General features: G+C 42.1%; 1 protein-coding gene across 1 annotated transcript in view; it reads left to right on the plus strand.

Annotated features, from left to right (window-relative positions):
* The first annotated feature begins 8,391 nt into the window (after nt 1–8,391).
* The window catches only part of LRP1B (LDL receptor related protein 1B), a 750,913-nt gene continuing 745,477 nt past the window's right edge, over nt 8,392–13,827 (plus strand). The window contains exon 1 of the mRNA XM_074828545.1: nt 8,392–8,484. Coding sequence (XP_074684646.1) covers nt 8,403–8,484 — 82 coding nt within the window. The 5' untranslated portion in view covers nt 8,392–8,402. The remainder of the gene's footprint in view (nt 8,485–13,827) is intronic.

Genomic DNA, 13,827 nt, shown 5'->3' on the forward strand with positions numbered 1-13,827 from the left:
TTCAAGAGGAATCTATCTAAAGCCTCAAGCAGTGATTGTAAAATGATGATCAGTGAAGACCTACCTAGCAACTTGCTTAAAGAAACTTCTTCCAGATCTCTTCAGTGAACACTGCAGGGTTTGGGAAGAGAAACAGGATTCTGAGTGCCCCACTAGATCAGCCATGTCCAAGTGAGCAAAAGTCCTCCCTGCGAGGGGAGGCCAACAGCAAATGAGCTGGACTTCAAACCGAGGAGAGTCAATGTCATTCTGTGGGAAGAGTCTCTCTGCAGTTTTAGGACAGGGATTAAACTTAATCTACAGAGCCACGCTATTCTCCTTTGTGCACTTGCACAGATAGCAGATCTGCCTGCTTCTGCTGTAAGGAAGAAGTGTTATATAAAGATGAATGTGATCTTTGTTTAGAAGTTGAATTTGAATTTTCAGTGCCTTGTTGTTTCACTCAGCATCATTCACTGTATTTTCTCATTTCTAGCTCTCCTTCTCCTCCGTGTAGCAATTTCTGAGTTTCATTGTTATTCCATCTACTGACATGAAAGAGTAAATGCTGTGATTCCCTAACAGCATTAGCCGAATAAGCCTGGGGGAATTAACCCCGCAGAGGGTTTCTGTTCCATTGTGAAGAAGCACGTTGTAACATGTTTTGCAATGACTGCACCTCTTGAACTTTTTTTTTTTTTATATCACAGTTGATTTTTTTTCCCCAGTACTTTGCTTTGCCTCTTCTGCCACTTTCCTTCTTCGTGCTCCATAAGTGCATTTATGCAGACATAAGATGCTCCAAAGGTAGGTGGGTATTTGACAAGGAGGTATTTGACACCCCCAAGGTCATAGTTACATTAGCTGCGAATCACAATGTTTACTCTAACATCAACCAGCAGATAAAAGGACAGTATGTTTTAATGTCCTGCCAAAAAGAAGTGGGAAAAAATTGAATAACTTTAAGATTCCTACTTTTTAAGTATGCATCATGATTAACTTTTTTTTTCTTGTCTGATAGAATATATGAATTTATGTCAATTCTCTTATTTTGAGAACTATATCATTGCAGGTTACAATATTCTTCTGCAGTTTCTATTCCTATAAACCTCGAATTCTTTGTTAATTCTGTTGGAAAAGTAACTATTCTGCTTTTTAAAGTACCTTATATCCATGAGGGAAGACAATTTATCAATTTAAATAACCACATTTAAGTAAGTAAAAGTTATTTTAAATAAGCTCTCAAATAAAATGTAAATAGTGATTGGCATTAGAGTTATGTCAACCACTGTAATTTTCCTTTGTGAGCTATATGTTGATTGCGGGGGGGGAACTGTTTGTTTTTAAGGTTTCAGGCTCCTTTTCCCCACCATCGAAGGGTTTTCGGTTTTATGCTTACTTTAAAACAATTATTTGAGCAGCAGCCTATGGGGGGCACTCAAGTACCGCAAACAGATCCTACTCCTCCCAAACTAGTCAGACTGCTGCGATGGAACGGGGCAGACCCTGGGGCACATTTTCACATTACCTTTTATATAGAGAACAAAAGTGAGTAAAATAAACTAAAACATTTTTTGTCGCAGCCTTACTATTCCCCGATGAAAGACAAAGTGATATTAAAAGGTGCATTTAAATGACATTCAGAGCCTGATTATGCTAAAAGCGTAAAAGCATCGAGTAGACTGTGGAGCTTGTCTGCATTTTTTTAATTCTAAACAAGGTACCTTGTACATTATGTTTCGATGGTAGATACAATTATTATTCGCCTACTGAGTTTTTGGGACTGTTTTAAACTTTAATGACAGACACACGCTCTGTTCTTGATTTTATGGAGTGAAACAATTATTTATTCAAATAATTTTTTAATTTTTTTTTTTTTTACGGTGAAGGAAAATTTTGCCTACTATTGTAGTCGTGGCTGTTTGCCACAGCAGTCATTTGGACTGCTACCGTAAAGCCTTTATCTGATGGCAAAAACCTTGTACCAGATGTTCTTTTATTTGATCTGTTTTATGATTAATCAGATTTAGCCCAAAACCAGAATGAAAATCCTGCTATGGCACCTGGCTGCCATCACACAATAATTTGTTTTGAAGTAGGGGAGAAGGCTCATTTAATCTTTAAAATGCTGTGGTGCAGACCCATAAGTTTTTGTTCAGATAGATTTTGGAGGAAGATACTGTAAAAGTGAATATAATAGCTGTCGGCAGGATGATTTTCCAAACATCTCCACCTGGTAAGTACTACTAATTTCTCCTAAAGGAAACGTTAAGGGAAGTTTGGACAGTAAACAGTTACGCACACAAGCTCTCGTGCCTGGCCAGGCGGCACTGATGCCGCTGCAATGCAACAGGGCTGGGACGGAGGCTGGTGGGATGCACCAGTAGCCATAGGGCTAAACCCCAGCTAAGTAATAAAATTCAGCTTCTCTGTAGAATAAGAAGGTGTGCCAGAAAGAAAGTGTTCGTACAGAGTTCTTCAGTAACGCATGTGTCCAACATTTATTACGAAGGGGAAATTTCATCAGTTTGTAACACTGATGAACCAAGCAAAGTGGAGATGTGTTTGGGATGAAGAGGGAGCACTTCCTTTGGGAAAAGCACCTACAATATAACCCCACAACTTCAGGAAATGTGAAGTGATATCACTGCTTTGCTACAAACCGAGATATTTTTTGCGTGTGGAGCTGATATACAAGAGATCGTGGCAACTTTACTTCTTTTATAATAAATAAATTCATTATAATTGATTTTATTGTCATAAGGAGAAGCGGTTTATGCATTTCCAGGGTACGTTAGACAACCACGAGCTTTCCAGGTTTGTCAGTGCAGGCACACCTCTTTGTGCGGTATACCATCTTTTTCTCCATGATATGCTGCATGATGTGAATACATGATTGATAGATGTCATAACGGGATCCACTTACTATACTTATTAAGTGGCATGAATTCTCCCCGATTTCCGTACCAGCAGATCTAAGTCTTACAAATATACTTGTTTTTTTAAATATTACTTCTAGTTTCTGTGCTTCTGGCAAATGGCAAATATATGCTCCTTGAGAGCAGTAAAATATGGAAACCTAATAGAAGACTGTGGAAATGGATAATGACTTCTGTCGAATGACATTATGCATTATGTATTATTATTATTATTTTAATCATTCGCTATCACTGGGAAAGATCCCACTAGGTTATTCCTGATGCTGCGTTTAGGAAATAAAAGAGGTAGATAAAGCTGCACATTTTACTTCAAAACACTTACATGATCAAATTGAAAATTTCATAAATTAGTTGCGTTGAGATCTAATAAAAAAAAGATGAATTCTCTCCTTAGGCAATTTTCCTGTAGATTTCTGAATAGGTGCTGCGTATATGTTATAAAGTATGGAATTACTCCAAAGTTACTACTGGTAGGACTGGTTACCTCTGCCGCTGCTCGGTAGTACTGTAGAGGTACTTAGCTGTCCAAATCTCAGTCATTTCAGTAATTGGACCTTCAGGACTGATGATGTAGAATAAATTTGTGTTTAAGGATGTGCTCGTGGGTATTTGTAAGATGAACTCAAGGTGTCCACTGTCTCAGAAAATCACATTTTATTAAACAAGGTATTTTTGTTATGGCACTTGGAGCTACGGAGTATATTTATCTCGGGATAAACTGGAGAAAGAAGTACTTTGAACTGGTTAACATGCCACATGGTCTGGGCACAAATTTTTCCAGGGGAGTCTGAAACAGATTTAACCAGACAGTTTCCTCTCTTTTTTCTCCTTTTCATATTTTTTCTCAGCATCAGCCATAAACTTTATTTTTCTGGACAAGGACAATTTTCTACTCCACTTACTGGAAATAAATTTGATCTCTCCCTGCACATTGGTGCAGCACCTCTGACTACAGCAGGATGCCAGGTAAGGAAGTTGGCCTTTGTTATATAAGCAACTTAATTTATTGGGTAATAAAATAATTTGAAGGTTTCTTTTGAAAGAGATTCTTCTTTTCTTTTTTTTTTTTTCCCCCTCAAAATTGTCCTTTAAACAGACTTCAAAAGGTGATGAGTTCTTTTCTGTTCTAATAACTTTTATGAGCCTATTTTTATGAGAAACAAACCTTGCAATCACCATTAAGATCTCCCATTTATGTCTTCGCTAAAGCATATCCAGTTAACTGCAAAATGTCACTTGTCCCAGGCAGATGCCTGGGCACCATAAGCTGGCGTTTAGCTGCCTTGTCTTTAGCAGACTTGCACCAGTTCATTGCAATTCGCCCGCAGCGGCATATGGTCCAGTACCACCCCTCAAGCATTTGCAAGAGAAATGATATAATGGAATTTCTTTACAATAGTCGGAAAATGGAGATTAGGAGTAGATGGTGATCAGAGTTTCCAGGTTTAGGACTTTGGGATTTTCTCGTCCCATTTATTGTTGCCCTTGTGAGGTAGGTCTTCCCACAAATGTATTTTCATGTGTTTTTTAATACCTCCTGATTTATGTATTAAAGCCATGCCAAGACAACTCGAATGCCAGGCAGCAGTTTCCATCCATGGCACTCGGTATGCAAATATACACATTACAGCTCACACATGAAGAACTTTTCCAGCAGCTGTTGAAGATGCACATTCAGAAAGTCTTTAATAATGAAACCACTGTTGCACTGCAGTAATGAAAAATTCCTTTAGGGATGTTTTCTCCAGTAGGGACAGCTTGTAATGCAAAACCCTGAATTCAGATAGGGTGGGTTTTTTTGTTCTTTTTTAAATCTTTGGTCTTTCTTCCCTTCTCGCTCCTCTCAAATACTTTCTTCCTTCTTTCTGCTCCCGTGTCAGCTGCTGCCTGGCAACTTTTCTCTATCTGGTGGGACAGGGCAGGGCACCCGACCGCCTTCCGACTGGCTGCCAGCACCATCCCCTAGCAACCCGGCCGGACGCCCGCGATGCTCTCCAAAGGGCCGCACACATCGCCAGCAACCTCCATACCTACCGCCCCATCCCTTAACCCACCCCCGTCACATTGGGCACGGGGGGAATCATCGGTGCGACCATCCCTACCCACCCAGGCGTCCGCTCGAAGGCCATGGCTCATACGCCACAACTAACGGCAAAACCCAGTTTGCAGTGATGCAATCGAGGTAGTTTCACGGTGACTAATGTCAGAATTACCTTTGGCTGATAATTAATATTCCTGTGTTGTGTTACACCAGCAAGTACAAATGATTGGTTCTACTTTGTTTAATTTATCTCAATAAGAGTTTTCATAATATTCTATAGCTTGATGAATTCATTTATTTAACCTGTCAGTGTTAATAACTCTGATTAGGAGGAAGAAGTTATAAAGCACCATAGGAGCAAACAGATCTCTAGCAGCAGTTTTAACTTGGAATTTTCTGTCCGACAAGTACTTCACCCTAGTCTCCTATATAGTTAACTTTTATTGGCTGTAGCAAGGAAAAGACATTTCTACATGCTCAAGTCTTTTTTGTCTGTCCCTGTATCCACTCTCAGTTCAGTTCCCCGGTGCTTCTGGTTCAGTTCTTTCAAATGGGAGTGGCTGGAGACTTCATTAAATATTTGACAAACTGATCTGGTTCCTGGTTTGTGTATCTCCCACTGGCCCTGTGTGTCTTGATGTTCACCCACCACGCAGAAATCTGAACGAAGTTGTGTGTGTACAAACAATGGGAGGGAGCCTCGAAATGCAGAAACAGTGTCCAGCTAAAATCTTCATTTCCTTTATTTTTTCTCAGGTCTGAGATATAGGAAAAGCATGTTATACAGCAGGTGATTGCTGAAAGCATCTGAATATATGTATATATACTGGCTTGCATTCTGCCTCTGATCACTTCAGCAAACATTTTTAGGTTTATTTATAGAAGATACACATTAAAACTTTCATACAGCTCTTGGTGCTGCCCTTTTTTGAGGTGGAAAGGAGGTAAGAGAATGCTGGTTACTCGTACACTTTTTTACTGTCTTGTTGGAGTTGTCTCATCACATCACATAGAGACATCCCATCGTCCCATCACTTCATACCAAGTGATGTTTAAAGGAAATGAAGTTGAGGAGAATGATTTATCGAAGGTCAACCTGTATTTGTTCAACAGCCTGTATTTCAAAACCCATGGTAATTATTGCCTCATAGCGCTATCTTAAAGCAAGCTACATTTCATGCAGTAATTTGACAAACAATTACTTACAGGTAATTGCATTTTTAGTCATAATTCTGCATACTCCATACTGACACTTCATGTCCTGTAAACAAGGAGGCCATTGACTTTTATTATAAATATTATTCAAATTTTTTAATAAGTTTATGTGCATATGTGATCTGCAGTATTGAAAGCAAGATCAATTAATTCTTCAAAGACTCTCATAAATGTTAATGTTTAAAATGGGCAGTAAATTGCACTGTATCATTAAAGGAAATTATTCCAGGAGAGTAGTGAGGACTGTTGTGAAATAAGTATGGAGTAAGACTGAAAAGGAGCAAATTAGAAATAGAGCATCAGATGGTTGAAAAGAAGGATTTTAGTCGAGGTGTTTCTGTGAGAAGGCACGAAAGGGCAGCATGCCAATTAACAGATAACGTTTGGGGGAAAAGCATGACCACTCGTAACCTTGCAGACCTTGGGACTTTTGCAGAAGATGCAAGAAGTCAAGATGAAAGAAGACTATGCTGTAAAGATAGATCCGTATCTCGAGAATACAGGGACAGCATGTTCACTTGCAAATATGTGTTTCTCTATACCATGTGACAGTCCTGGCATGTGGGAAATGTCACTGATTTAAGCAGGAGTTCCTCACAACTTGGAATTCCCTGGTTTTCCTTCACACATTTTCTCATTTGGCTCTAGCATCTACATATTTTCATATTTGAAATGTAAAAGGTTGCTCAAATAAAATCATAATTAATGTGTAAGAGCCATATAGGTGGCTCTGGTGGCTTACTGAAGGACACAAAGCAATCTCATCTGTAAATGCGGTGGAATAATGTTTCAGTGTGACATTCAGCATGACTTCATTTTGGTTATAAAAGCAACTGGTTTCCAAGACCATGGACACTGCCAGATTTTTTTCACCTTAATTCAGATCTGCTCGTTTCTGCATTAGCAAAGGTTTTCTACACTGGGATCCATAATTCTGCTCAGTTATGGCTGTATAAATACTAATTGACTGTAGGGGAATTACATAGGCTTTGAAGACAGTAGATAAATGCAGAATGTGATCCAACTGGATCTTTCCCCTCAGCTGTAAATTATTTTCAGTAATAAAGCTACCGGTAACCCTCTGCGAGTGTTGCCAGGCCCTGACCTCAGAGGAGTCCCCGGGGCCAGGACGGGGCTTTTTAGTTCTTGGGCAAACGTATCACAGGGTCCTTCCCCTGTTTCAACAGAACTAGTTAAGTATTTCATATTTCTCCTAGGTTGTGTATTGTTCTGTCCTTCAGCATCGCCTGGTCTTTCTGCTCCTGGAAGTCTCTTGGCTGTACTGCCTCATATAAAAGGTATTTAGGTTCTGTGTTGGGGAATATAAACACAAAGTTAAAAGGACTGAGGCTTTACCCTTGAAATGTAAGAGTCTCAGCAGTCAATTTTAGCACCTTACTGTCTTTGGAGAAAACTAGTATCTGAGGATGATGTAAAAGCTTTATCACCTTAAATCTCTTCAAGGACCTGTTTTTTATTTTTATTTTTTTTTTAAGAGGATGAGAAAATGTGATAAGCAAACCACATTTGTGTTATGGGATAATTTCAAGGTTTACGCTTATGTAAAGTGAAAGTTATGATTCAGCCGCGCAGAGCGGGGAACAAACGCAAGACGTGAGCTCGGCGCCTGCTTCAGGAAGCATGGTTAACTGAAGCCAAGTGTGCCAGAGCTGCTCTGGATGTCAACTTTTTGTTTACAGGCAGAAGTCGGTGGCCGCCTCACGGCGCTTCCTCCCTGCAGCTTAACAAGGCACGAGGCTTTGTGGGGTGGGTTTTTTTTAATCTTTCTGCCGTTCTGCTGACTCACCCACGGTGCCACCCGATCCTCCCTGAGGTTCATCTTCGCGAATTTTAAAAAAAATACCTCAGATTTAAAGAAAAAACCCCCCACCACAGTGCACAAGGCACAACCCCCGGCGGGGCGGGACCGCGGAGGCGCTGCGTGGCGGCTTCGCGCCTGGCGGGGGCGGGGCGGCGGCGCGGGGCGGGGGCGTGGCGGGGGGCGGAGCGCGGCGCTGCCGGCCGCCGGCGCCCCGCGCTGCCCGCCCGCTGCCTGCGTGAGGCGAGCGCCGAGCCCCGCCGCGCTCCGCGTTGAAAAGTGACGGCGCGGCCGCTCCCGCAGAGGTTCCGCGCACACGGCGGCGCTGCCGCTCCGCACCCGCGGCCACCGCCGGCCAGGCGGGCGGGTGGGTGGGTGGGCAGGCTCGCTCCTGCCTTCCGCCGCCGCGATGTCCGCGCTCCTCCTGGCCCTGGCGACGCTCTGGGGATTACCGCCCGTCGCCCAGGCGCTGGCGGCGGGAGCCGGCGGAGGTAAGGCGCGTCCGCGGCGGAACGCGGAGCGGTGCGCAAGCGGCTCGCCCCTTGCGCGCCGCCCGCTCAACTTTCCGCCCGTACCGGCTTCTCCCCGGGAAGTTTGGCGGGCGCTTCCTTGCCAGCTCCGCGCTGCGCGGAGCGCTCCGCGCCAACTTGGGAGGCGGGGGGCTGCGGAGCGGGAGCTGGGCGAGCCCCGCAGCGGCGGCGAGGGGCCGGGGATGCGATCCGGCTTGAAGGCACCGGCTGGGAATTACCGCTTGGCTCCACGAAAGCAGCGCGGGCGCTAATTGCGGGGGGCCCCGGTCCCCCCCCCGCCTCCATCCCCGGCACCGGCCGGGGCTCCCCGGGCAAGCCGCGGGGCTGGGCGGCGGTGTGCCGTGGGAAGGGCGGCTGCCCGCCGTTTTTCGCCGAGTATTTCAAAAGTTCTTCCGTTTAATGTAGCCAAGTTGGCACCCACTTGATACCTGAGCTCGTCTGCGGGCAGCGGGCAGCCGCTGAGCTCGGGAGAGCCGGTGAGGGAGAAGGAGCTCAGGACCCGTTAGCCGAGCTGTGGAAAATCTCAGAAGTTGCAACTCTTTTTCGTCTCGGAAGGAGTCTCCGATCCAAGAGGGTAGCGGTCCTCCTGCCGGAGTTAGTCTCAGGGCTTCTCGTCGCATTGTGTGCTGTTGCCAGACCGCTCTTATTTTCCCGGGAGATGTTTGAATTGAGCATTTTCTAAGTCGAGGCGAAGTCCCCCTTCTGTGCTGCTCAGGTGCAGGAATGGCAGGGTGCTGCTCTGACTCAGGTTTTCTTACCGCTGTGGAAAACACTGCTAATCAGAAAATTGCCGGCTTGTTTGTAGCCCTTCAGCTTCAAAACTGCGTGGTCTCATGAATGAGACTGCTCTGAATGTTGTTGTACCCAGTCTGTGAGGATTTAGGTAAATTTCAGTAGAAATACAACTCTCTAAAGCATTGAATTCTTGCTGTTAGACATCCGGCTCGTCTCCATCACGTACACACTACCTATTAAATTGTTTACTAACTGCTTACAACTCGTTTGGGTGAGTGCGGATGCCTCTAGATGCTCAGTCTGAGGTATAGATTTCTGCTTCAGTCGAACTACCAAACCTCTCCGGTCCCTTTCCCACTTAGCTATCAAAATTACATAGGTGATTCATGCTGTAAAAATGAGAAATAACTACCTATCAAAGAGAAAAGTATTGCTGCAGCATCACAAACTTGCACGTTTAAAACACTGCATCGTAAGGTACAAGGATATTGCAAAGAAATGGGGGTAGTATTCAATATAATGGCACCTGAACAGCCAAATAGGGAAGATTCTTAGAAAATCTTTCAGTTTTATGAACGGTACATATGCTTTTACTTTGATACATGAAGATTCGTGGTCGTGATAGTGCTTGTTTGATGGAAAATATTTCAAGAACTTTCCATGGTATTCACAAAATGGTCAGATTACATTTCAGCAGCTGTAGTGTGCATCTGAGCTTATGAATAAAAATCAAACTTTCAAACGTTTTGTGGAATTGTTCTGGAAACTGATTTGTCACTCTGTCTTCCTTGATGGAGATAAGCAGGTGCCAATTATTCATGAATATTAATTTCTGGTAAATTAAATTTTGCTTCATTTTCCCTTTATTTTGTTTTCATAGTTACCTTTCTCTGATTTAGTGTTTCATAAAAAAAAAGTGCTGTCAGCTCCCATTAAAATCAATCCCATCTTAAAAGGCAACATCCTTGTAAATCATACCAGCCCAAAAAGTGGGATAAATCAAATTTACTTAGAATCAACTAACTCATCATACCATAATGTCATGTCTTATCAAAACCGAGTGGAGTACAAATTAGGACTTAAAAGGCATTTTGTTTAAAAAAATGTCAAGTGGTCTCAACCTAAAAGGGATTCAGGATGAGGCATACAGAAAGAGAATTACATTTGCACATCAGATAAACTTTATGATACACTGCAAAAATTATTGACCGTACCAAGCTGATTTTCCTTTATAGGAGGAAATTCTGAGCTACTGGAGCATGCTAAGCTTAATGTATGTGAAAGGCACTGAAATTTGGAATGCACTGAGGCTCGCCATTGGTAATAAGAGAATTGGGAAAATGTCATGGGTTGTGTTAATAGCAGTGTTGTGGTAGCCATGGTAATATAAAATATTAGGGAGGTGCTGTAGGGAGAGGTAATGCCTTCCATTAGACCAATGGATAACATCAGGAAAAAAAAAGGGGGGGGGGTGTGTGGGCAACCCCACTGAAGTTGGAATTACCTAAACCTTTCTTCTGGGTTTGAAATACAGTGACATTCTTCCAGTCTATCAGGACTGTCCTCAGCCAGGTTAAAACTCCTCTAATTTTATACAGGTATAAAAAATTTGGGAAGAGAGAATGCTATGGAGATGGGGAGCTGCAAATGAGATGGAAAAAGGAAGTGAGAATGGAATCCAGCCAGGAGGGTGATAGGATAAGGGAGAAGTCCTGCAGTTGAGGTTGTGCCACTTAAACCATGAAGAGGTATGATTTCCTTTTCTTAGGCTTCAGTTGGTCTCTTCCTGAGGAAGCTCATGGACCCAGATTCCCTTGCAGTTATCTGGTGAGTTGCAATAAATGAATTCCAGAATCTTGAGAAAGACCTTGCTAACAGTTTATGAAGCTGAGAAAACTACATTGGTGACCTGCTTTCCCTAAAGACATGCAGGGAAACTTCACAGGTCTCATCTCCACCTCCTGAGTGCTTGAGCTGAAGGTGCTCTGCAGCTCTCTGGTGGGTGTATTTCCTTCTCACAGTTCTCTCAAGCTTTGGAGCTTCACCTTGGCTTCATGGCTAAGCTCCTACACCTCTTTTTTTGTCATACTTGGTTGGTTTTTGTCTTTCTGGTGCTGTGGAATGGTGTTACATGAATCCACTGTACTGATTGTCATGGTTTGCCTAAAGGTTATCCAAATTACATAGATGCCCCAGATAACAGGAGCTGGATTTGGATAATTTTTGCAGATGTGTGGTGTGGTCAGTGGAATGTGTATCCACAGCAGTATTAATGAGTATATTGCTTGTTATTAGTTGACTGACTTGACTGTGGTGAAGCTGCTGGTTTGCTTGTGTTGGGTTTTGGTGGCACGTCACTTCTGTCAGCAGCACTGAAGGGCTGTCTTCCTACCAACTCTTTCACATGCATTTTTAGTGTTTTGGATCTGTTGTTCAAGTGCTGGTGTGATGAAACAAAACAGCTCGTCAGCAAAGTCTTGCAGGAGGTCCTCCTGTAAAGGTAGACTTTATACTGAATGGGAAAATGTTGTCAGAGAACTTAAAATGCAAGTTCCCTGAGTGATGACTTATCACACATTCAATTTTTTTCTTTTTTTTTGGTAATTTTTAAGCTGTTTTAAAGAAGAAAAGACAAACTTATATGAACATTACTCCTGTTCAGAGTCACAAACACTTCCAAAACTGTCTTTATTCCACTTAGCAGAGAATTTATTGTTTTTACAGTTTCCTTTGACCATATTTAAGTGAAGGCTGGAAACAAATTACTTCAAAATGGAATTTTCAGGCTTAAGGTTCAGCTGATGTGAGTTTGGATTAGTCACCCCGGCAGCAGAAACATGAACCAGGTGCAGTAAATCTGTCTCCTTGGGATGACTGCTGATGGCCTTCCTTCCCTGGTAAGGTGTCACAGCAGGCAACAGTGGCTACATCAGAAGGCTTTACAACTATCTCGTTATTGGTAGCTTAATGTTTGAAACTGGGTGTACCAAGCACTGCTGTACTGCACCAGACTGAGCTCTAGCTTGGCCATCCATTGGAAAATATTCTCACACCTCCCCCCCGCCCCCCCCCCCAAACTGTTTCTGTGCTGTACCACAGAGGCGTATGTTCTCATACTTCAGTTTATGTCTTGAACCTGGATAATAAGAATGAGTATCTTACATGGGAAAGAGATGCTTCCAAGGTCACACTGACATTGCCATTTATTTATTTATTTCAAAGAACAATATTACTGAAGAGCTTACTTGTCACGGGAGGGGCAAAATCACAGAGGAGGGTGAAAATCTGTCAAGGGATTTAGGATGGTAGTTAGAAGGATGTGTGCTAAGAGGTAATTACAGGAATTGTGGGAGATGCCTACAAGTGCAATTTCAGTGACTGGTTTTATAGGCAGTGATGTCCTCAGTTGAGTATGCGATTGCATGGACAAAACCCTGACACTGATGGACCCTGAGCAAACTCTGTGTGTGGTTTCCTGTGAAGTGACATGCGTGTTCTTTCTTATCCGGACTGTTTAAGTTCAGTCATTGTGGAGAGCTTTAGTACAATAAAAACAAAAGTGGTAGAAACACACAAACTATTTAAAAGGGTGAAGTGCATTTAAAAATTCAAAACTAGGTGTTTGATGTGAAAATACTGTATGTAAACTTATTTTGTAGCAAACCTCTTACTAATTTATCATAGAGTTTCTGCTGATACTCCTGCAGGTTGAAATAGCTGTCCTCCAAAGACTTAGAGAAAAGCTCTTACTTCACACAGTGGTTCTTTTGAAGTGTTACGTGACTTCTGCTACGTAAATTTGAGCATATGTCATACCTTTAAGGTTCATATGGACCCCAGTCTTTCTCCGTTTAAAGAAAGTGACAAAACTCACTTTCACTTCAGTCTGCAGCTTGGAAGTGTGTGTTCCCCTAGTGCCTTGTTACAGGTCCTTTTATCTCTTTGCAGGTGAAGAAAATAGGCTTCTCTTTATTGTATTGACTCTAAAGGATGTATTTTAATTTGTGAATTTAGAATTGTAGCTATCTGTAGAAGTGCTATTCGTTTAGATAGTAGAACATCATTTTTGTTACAGTGGCATACTTTGAATCCCAGCATGTTGTTGCTTTTTCCTAGTCTTTATGTATTAATATGTTCTTTAATAGTCTTGTTCCTTCAAATGCAATTAAAAAAATTTTACTTAGAGAACTAATTTTAATTGCACTTACCCCAAACATTCTGATATTTTCATCTTCACTGTTCATTATTAAGAACTTGGCTATTTTTATGCAAGTCATGCAGACTATTGAGTCTGTATTTAGTGTGAGTTTGGGCTAAGTGTAGAAATTGCAGAACTCAGTCCTAAATTTGTAAGTGCAATTAGGAACTAATTGGATTTTTAAAATATAATTACTCAAATAATGACTGTGCACCTTCTGTCCAACCCACTAGTTTGTTTTTTAATTAAACAAGTTGATTTTTTTCCCCTTAAATTCCATATATTGAAAAGATGAAAATATTTGTAAACGTAGTTATATTCCAGCTTGCTAGTCAGTTGTTGACCATAATATGAAAAATTACCAAGATGTA

Source organism: Strix aluco, chromosome 6 (genome assembly GCF_031877795.1).
Source record: "Strix aluco isolate bStrAlu1 chromosome 6, bStrAlu1.hap1, whole genome shotgun sequence".
In the NCBI taxonomy this organism is placed as follows: domain Eukaryota; kingdom Metazoa; phylum Chordata; class Aves; order Strigiformes; family Strigidae; genus Strix; species Strix aluco.